The sequence below is a fragment of the Phanerochaete carnosa genome (genome assembly GCF_000300595.1).
Source record: "Phanerochaete carnosa HHB-10118-sp unplaced genomic scaffold PHACAscaffold_7, whole genome shotgun sequence".
In the NCBI taxonomy this organism is placed as follows: Eukaryota; Fungi; Basidiomycota; class Agaricomycetes; order Polyporales; family Phanerochaetaceae; genus Phanerochaete; species Phanerochaete carnosa.
The window spans coordinates 3,026,713-3,035,504 of NW_006767634.1; the positions used below are offsets into that span (position 1 = coordinate 3,026,713).

The following is an 8,792-nucleotide window of genomic DNA, read 5'->3' on the forward strand; positions in this document are numbered from 1 at the left end:
CGAGCTGCGCAAGATGGCCAGGAGCACGAAAGTGACCAGCTACCGCGATGAAGAGCAAAAGCGGCGTGACGTCGTGCCAGCAACAGCTCATGGCGGCCGCCGTTGTGCGTGCACAACTGCGCACCAACAAGCACGGCCTCCGGGAACTGTGTGAGGCAGCTAGGCAGAGGCCACCACCACCACCGTCTCGTCTCCTCCCGTGCGCTCCGACCCGCCAGCCGAAATCAGCCGGCAGCAGTTGGCCAAGATGAGAGATGCAGGACGAGGGCCAGTGTATGGGCAGAGGGACTCAAGTTCCTCGCCGATCGTGGTGTGGTGCAGAGCCTCAGCACGACGCATGTAGACAGGAACTAGCTGTGTATATTGTCTCTCGTAACATTGTTTTGCTTCTGCTCGCTACCTCTCCTGCAGCATCGTCGTCACCGTCGTGGGCGTGCCTGAGGTGCTTTTTTGGCACGGCCCTCATCGAGGTCCCGCGCATCGGGCGGCGCTGAGCGATGGTTGGGTCGAGCGCGCTCATGGGAGCGAGCCTGTTCCAGTGCGCGATGATCACGATGTATTTGTATATCATAGGTTACTATCACGTGTACTCAGCAAATTACAGCTCTGGAAGGTATACAGTTATTTACTGGTGGATATGGGCGTCAAGTGCCCATTGCCGATTCCTCTGCATAGTGCCATTCAGGACAATCATAGCACCCAGAATAAATATGATCTTGAACTGCAGACAGCAGTTGTTGCATGCATACCAGTACAAATATGTATAGTTATAGTTGCAAAGGCAGGTAGTCATATACATGGTCGTAGTACAGGTACGCGCAGCTGCGAAATGTCCAAGGCTCGGGTGCAGTAGGCCAGATGCAGTAGATGGCAGGAAGGCGCCCAAGAACAGGTTGACTTTCCAGCAGCATTGCTGGAGAGCAATAGTTCTGTAAGTATTAGCATACACAAAGGGTCATTACATGGTCCTCTGCCTAAACATTGATGGACAAAATAAGAAACTGCAGCAAGGTGGTACAAGTACAGATGGGCATGTCACACTGACTTGAGTAATGCAAAATTAAATCTATGCTCCATATGTCAAGCCTAAGAATTGTCCAGAGCATGTGCCATGAATGCTTTGTCCATGACCACTTGGACAAAGAGGCGTGCTTCCAACATTGGTGAAATTAAGATTCTGCATGAGCATTATGACCAGCTTGTCTTTGGAGAGGGCCTGAAGACAGGCTGGTCATAATGCTCACACAGAATCTTGATTTCACCATGTTGAAAGCACGCCTCTTTGTCCAGGCCAAGGCTCAAGCCCTGTCATACCTTCCCCTGGGCGGTCTGCATCTGCAGCATATCTGTTTGGTCTTGCATACTACATCAGCCAGTTAATAAATGCGTATATAAGTGACATAGCCTCAGAATGGTCAGTAGCACAGATGTTGCGCAGCTCCAAATGAACTGCTCACCTCTCGTCATCAATACCGCCAAATTGTAGGGCATGGGGGAGAGAACATACCCTTTACAGATGTTACTCGGTGGCAAAGATGGGAAGTACAAGAGTAGTAGATGGCCGGAAGCTTTGCTTACAAAGCCATGCCGCTTTCAGACGACCAGAAGCACTCCAGGGAGTGGATGACTTTCCAGCAGCATAGCTGGTGAGAGGTAATTTGTAAGTGTTAAATTATGTATGTTATGATGGGCATGGTGGCGTGGGATATCATTTCCTTTTTTGTCTCTGACTCTAGTTTAGTAGTACAACCATCGTCAACTCATAGAGCGCAGCTCCACTGACTCACCCGCAGTCCTTTTGACTAGTAGACTAGTCCTTAGGTTAGGCTGAGCAGTAGTATATATACCCCGCGCATGTACAGTACAACTTCAGCTTTCAGCTCTTTTGTATATTCAAGTTTCTTTATTCTGCTCTAACCTCATCTGCGGATAAGGCGATCAGACAAGCTTCAGGCTTGCTAAGAAACCTCTGTCATAACATTAGCTGAAAGCTTCTCAACAAGGCGGACCTAAGACAGGTCTACGCCACGAAGAATAGTCAAGACGACTACTCCACAAGCAACTGGGGTGAGCGACTGCGCCACAGCAGCACACAGACATAACTTTAGGCCTGACAATAGGCACGACTACCATCGATACGACGAAGGACATTGGAGACGTTGTTTTCAACAACTCTGCCCCAACTGATACTACGCATATCAAGGAACAGTACGAGTACCACAAGGACTCGTCCTCTGCGACCCAGCACAAGAAGAATTCATTCAAGAAAGGAACAGGCTTAACGAAGAAGCCAGGCTTAGAGAAGAACAAGCCCAACAAGCAATTCAACTATCCGCCAGTGTACCACCATCCAGACCACAGACACCACACCCATACGATCAATCTCGCAGACATAGCCGAGCACCCAGCAGAGCAGAAACCTCTACCTCTATCGAAGTAGACAATGAAACATCCGAAGTACAAGGATCACTTCAGGTACCAGAAATCAGACTCGAACCATTCGATATTCCCTTCCCGAATCTCGACATACCTATCCCACCTGAACGACAGGAAGAAATATACGAAGTTACCAGACAACTTCAGACACTCTCCACAATGACAGACACAAATACTCTCATGCGAGAAATGATTGAGGCACTTCAAAAAGCAAACGAACATGCCTCTACTCCGAAGCCTCAGAAGTTCGATGGCACGCAGCAAATTCAAGACTTTCTGAAAGACTGCGACATCTACTTCAAAGGCAAAGACACAACCAAGGATGCAAAGAAAATTCTCTTTGTACTCAACAACACCGAGAAGAAGCCACACGACTGGTGTCGCACCAAGTTTGACGAATACGAAGCTAGCACAACTTGGCCCACATAGACCAAATTCAAGGAAGACTTTGCCAAAGCCTTTCAAAAAGTGGATAGCGAAGTCGACGCCATCGTAAAACTCGACAGAATAATGCAGTCAGACTTCGATTTAGTCAATGACTACAACGTCAAATTTAACCGACTCGTCAAAGAAGCCAAGTACAACAACCCGAGCACAGACACCTACCTCCAACGTACCTATACAGGAGGACTCAAATCCGTCCTTGCAAAGACTCTCATCCAACAAGAGAAGAAGCCAATCACACTCCAAAGATGGCAAGAAGAAGCACTCAAGCTGGACAACGCAGAAATAGAATGGGACAAGCTCAGACGAGGAAGACAAAGGGGAAGGATCGACAAGACTACTTCTCGCTCTGGAGGAAATGGAGGAGGAGGAAGAACTCAGGAACGCGACCCCGATGCCATGGACATTGACGCCGTCTCCCGAGACCAAACACGCCGGGAAGGACGATGCTTCAATTGCAAAGGCAAAGGACATATTGCCAGAAATTGTCCTTCGCCCAAGAAACCCCAACAACACGACCAGCAAGGAAGATACCAACCCAATCGCTCGCAACAAGGCAACCGTCCTCAGACAAACCAGAGATCAGGACAATGGAATAAAGGAAATTCCACCAATGTCCGCACTACAATGGTCAGAGAGGAACCCAACCTCATTGATCTCAACAACGAACCTAGAGATTTGGTCAAAGAAGTAACCAAACTCTCTCAAGAAGATGCTAAGAATCTCTTCACCCGTTATCTCGAAGCTAATCCGGATTTTCATGTCTGAGGGTTGCCCCAATGTCAACACCTCTTAGAATATCAATTTCCTCTGTATTAATTGCCAATATGCAATCAAAATCAATGCGTATTCCCATCCAAATCAGAGCAAAAGAAACCGTTGGAAAAGTCCTTGCACTAGTTGACTCAGGAGCACAAGGCAAATTCATCAATCGAAGAACAGTCCAGAAGTTAGGACTACAAGAGAAACCTTTGAAAAAACCAATCAAAGTATTCAATGTCGACGGAACCCCGAACGAATTGGGGTTCATTCGCAATGAAGTCGAAATTGACATGAACGTGGGAAATCAACCTACCAAAGAAAGGTTGTTAGTTACCCAATTAGGCAAACAAGACATCATCCTCGGCATGGACTGGTTACAAGAAAGAAACCCATCCATCAACTGGAACAAAGGCACTCTAGACTTCTCAAAAAGAATTCAAAAATGCGAAATCGAGGAATTACCAGATAATGAAGGAAGAAACATCAATGCCCTTCCATCCAACAACTCAGCACTCCTTAGAGAAGAAACAGAATTTGCGGTCACTATCTCGGAAGGAGGACAAATACCCACTAGAGGAACAGATGAAGCCGCAGGACTTGATCTCTATGCAAGCAAAGACCAGATAATACCACCTCAATCTCGCATGCTTATCAAAACAGGGCTAAGCGCCCAAGTTCCTGAAGGAACCTATGGACGAATCGCACCAAGAAGCGGACTAGCAGTCAAGGGAATCGACGTAGGAGCAGGAGTAATTGACAGGGACTATACTGGAGAAATCCGCATACTCCTCATCAACTCCAAAATCGAAGAACACAAAGTGGTCAAAGGAGATCGAGTGGCGCAACTAGTACTCGAACGAATCTCTATGGCAAAACCCAAACAGGTCGAAACTTTACCAGGAACTGAACGAGGATCAAAAGGGTTTGGGTCTACTGACACCAAAACAATACGAGAACCCAGACCAGAAGAAATAGCTCGACACGTACTACATCTTCTCAGAAAAGGAGCACCTCTGGACCGGTCTATACACATCGCCTCAATAGTCGCCTCAGAACCCATCCTACAAGCCGAACAATGTGAAGAAGGAGACTACATCCTTGCATACACCCCAGAAGATTCCTTCGCATACACCATGCGCACCGAACCAGATGAAATGGCCAAAGACATAGCATCTTTATGGATTAACGCAAAAATCAACCTGGCAATGGCAATGGCACAACAGGCAACGGAGAATACAAAGAACGAACTACCAACTGCTTATCAAGATTATCAAGATGTCTTTGAAAAACAAGCAGCCGAACGGTTTCTGGAATCAAGACCATACAACCATGCCATCGACCTGAAACCAGATTTCATCCCAAAAGATTGCAAGGTCTATCTGTTATCTCCATTAGAACAACAGAAACTCGACGAATTCCTCGATGAGAATATGCGAAAAGACTACATACGACCATCAAAATCACCAATGGCTTCACCATTCTTCTTCGTAGGAAAGAAAGACGGAACGCTACGACCATGTCAAGACTACTGGTATTTGAACGATGGCACCATCAAAAATGCATACCCACTTCCTCTCATCTCAGATCTCGTCGATCAACTCAAAGGATCAAGCATATTTACTAAGCTTGATTTACGAGCAGGATACAACAACGTACGTATCAAAGATGGAGACCAATGGAAAGCAGCCTTCAAAACAAATAGAGGACTATTCGAACCAACGGTCATGTTCTTTGGACTATGCAACTCCCCGGCAACGTTTCAAGCAATGATGAATGACCTATTCTGCGACATGGTCAACAAAGAATGGCTAGTCATCTATATGGATGACATGCTCATACATTCATCCAATCAAGATGAACATAGAAGACAAACATGAAGAGCCCTTCAAAGACTCCGCGATAACGACCTTTTCCTCAAAATCGAGAAATGCACCTTCGATGCATGGCAAGTTGAATTCCTCGGAGCAATTGTATCACACAACCAAGTCGCCATGGATCCAGTCAAGATAAAAGGAATACTAGACTGGCCAATACCGACCACTGTCAAACAAGTCCGAGGATTTCTAGAATTCAGCAATTTCTATCGATGCTTCATTGACCACTATTCAGACATTGCAAAGCTACTCAATGAACTCACAAAGAAAGACAAGCCGTTCAATTGGACAGACGAATGTCAGAAAGCTTTCGAGACGCTAAAACAGCGATTTACATCGGCGCCTCTTCTATTGATGCCGGACGCCACAAAGCCATTCCTCATCGAAGCAGACGCATCGCTTTTCACAACAGCAGCAGTACTTCGACAACAAGATATCAACGGAGATTGGCTACCAGTCGCCTACCTCTCCCAATCCTTCAACCCAGCAGAACGCAACTACGAAATCTACGATAGGGAATTACTAGCAATAGTACGAGCGCTCGAAGCATGGCGCCACTACCTAGAAGGAAACCCAAGCGCCACGAAGATCCTCACCGACCACAAGAACCTCACGTACTTCCGATCTCCACAACGATTGAATAGACGACAAGCAAGATGGCAACTATTCATGTCCCAGTTCAATTATGAACTCGAACACCATGCAGGCACCAGACTCATCCAAGCGGACGCCATGACAAGAGCCTCTGCACCAGCTGATGCAAAATTTGACAATACAGAAGAAGTATTACTACCCGAAGACAAATTTGTTGCCACTATCCTCCTACCAGACTCATTATTCACCGAAGAAGCAATCATTTCTGACATTGAAATCGAAGCACCCACTTCAAGTGTGGATTATAAATTGGCAGAAGACATTCAAAAACATCTTACACATGACGACATTGCTGAACAAGTACGATCAGCACGACTAGGAAAAACAGACGCATTTCCTTTCAAGTCAAACACGGATCAATGGGAAGAAAGAGACGGACTACTCTTCTATAAGGAACGATGCTACATACCAGCAAATCAAGCACTACAACGCCACATCGTATCCTTCTACCATGATTCCCCTGGAGCTGGACACCCTGGACAATGGAAAACAGGAGAACTCATCCGAGGTGAATATTTTTGGCCAAGCATGCAAACCTTCATCTCAAATTACGTCCGAGGTTGCGCAAAATGCCAGCAAATTATACCCTCTAAACAGAGGTCCTTTCTGGGTTATAGGCTGCATTGCAAGTTAGGAAATGGCCAGGGATGGGCGCTTATATACACAGAGATGGACGCTTATACACGGAGACGGGCGCCTATACACAGATATGCTCTCTCTTGTTAGCGCCCACCTCAGTATTGCGCTCTGTGCTCCATCCTGGATGGAGGCAGCACAACAGGCCTCTGGTGCTCAGTGCTGCTCCATCCTGGATGGAGGCGGCACAACAGGCCTCCGGCGCTCTGTGCTCCATCCTGGATGGAGGCGGCACAACAGGCCTCCGGCGCTTTGTGCTCCATCCTGGATGGAGGCGGCACAACAGGCCTCCGGTGCTCTGTGCTCCATCCTGGATGGAGGCGACACAACAGGCCTCCGGCGCTCTGTGCTCCATCCTGGATGGGGGTTGGGGGAGCCGAGCCGAGCGAAGCGAGGCGAGGTGATATTGCTGAGGTGAAACTGGAAGGCGAAGGTCCGAGTTCTGTGAGGAACTCCGGAGGCTTTCGTGGTGACACTCATCAGCGCATTCCAGGAAGTACTTATACCTTGCGCCATGGGACCCCGGGGAGGGGCAGTACCATGGACACCGTGTGCCGAAGCCGAAGCCGTCGGACGGGTGCGTAATGGGCATTATGACTATCTGCGATGTGATTGGCCGGCCCTCGGCGAAATCGGCGGATGGAGTCATTCTAACCTTGTAAGAGGCTCGGGCATACTATATGGGGATGGTCAGCAGGACCACTTTGATGCGACTTAAGACCGGTTAGCGCGGTCAAAAGATGACGTATGTATGACGTCATAGTCACGTGGTGGATCCAGACCGTCGGGAGACCGCCCGCTGATTCTACTCTTCTTTTAGAGGGGGGTTGGTGGTTAAAATGTGGGTTGTGTGATTAAAAATCTGCAAGCACTGTGAAGAGAGTAAAATGCACTCTGGAGAGCACTTTCAGATGTAAATACTGTCAAATGGCAATATTCAGTGACTAACAAGAAAAATACCCGATCGCGCAGTGGCATGCGATCAGGAAAGACATCATGTTGTAAATACTCATATGAAGCAATACCATGTAATGAAACAGTATTGTGTTAAAAACCCGATCGTGCAGCGGCGCGCGATCAGGAAAAACATCATATTGTAGACACTGATATGTAGCAATACCATGTAATGAAACAGTATTGTGTTAAAAACCCGATCGTGCAGCAGCGCGCGATCAGGAAAAACATCATATTGTAGACACTGATATGAAGCAATACCATGTAATGAAACAGTATTGTGTTAAAAACCCGATCGTGCAGCGGCGCGCGATCAGGAAAAACATCATATTGTAAACACTGATATGAAGCAATACCATGTGATGAAGCAGTATTGTGTTAAAAACCCGATCGTGCAGCAGCGCGCGATCAGGAAAAACATCATATTGTAAACACTAATATAAAGCAATACCATGTGATGAAATAGTATTATGTTAAAAACCCGATTGTGCAGCGGCGCGCGATCAGGAAAAACATCATATTATAGACACTGATATCAAGCAATACTATATGATGAAACAGCATTGTGTTAATAACCCAATCATGCAGCAGCGCGCAATCAGGAAACACATTGTATTGTAGACACTCATATAAAGTAATACTGTGTAATGAAACAGTATTGTGTTAATAACCCAATCATGCAGTGGCGCATGATCAGGAAGAACATGCTACAGGCACTCGTATAAAGTGATACCATGTGATGAGGTGGTATTCTGTTAATAACCCAATCATGCAGTAGCGTTCAATTAGGGAAAACATCATATTGTAGACATATATAAAGCAATATCATGTGATAAAACAGTATTGTGTTAATAATCTGATTGTGCAGTGGCATGCAATCAGAAAAGGCATCATATTGAAGCCATAGGCTTATGTCTGAAGAATCAAACTGCACAGAGTTCTTGACTGTTTGATGCACCAGAACCAACAGAGCTGGCAGGGCTCCATTGGGTGCCTGCCCAGTAGCAATGCCAGACAGCTGCTGAAAGCATC

The 8,792-nt window shown here is 46.7% G+C and overlaps 1 protein-coding gene across 1 annotated transcript; it reads left to right on the plus strand.

Moving 5' to 3' along the window:
* Nucleotides 1-47: 47 nt before the first annotated feature.
* On the plus strand, nt 48-2,865 carry PHACADRAFT_198265 (uncharacterized protein; the record flags this gene model as incomplete). Its single annotated transcript, XM_007398465.1, has 4 exons — nt 48-104; nt 2,004-2,067; nt 2,121-2,436; nt 2,490-2,865. The coding sequence occupies 4 exons, from the start codon at nt 48-50 to the stop codon at nt 2,863-2,865; spliced, it is 813 nt and encodes a 270-aa protein (XP_007398527.1).
* Nucleotides 2,866-8,792: the final 5,927 nt, after the last annotated feature.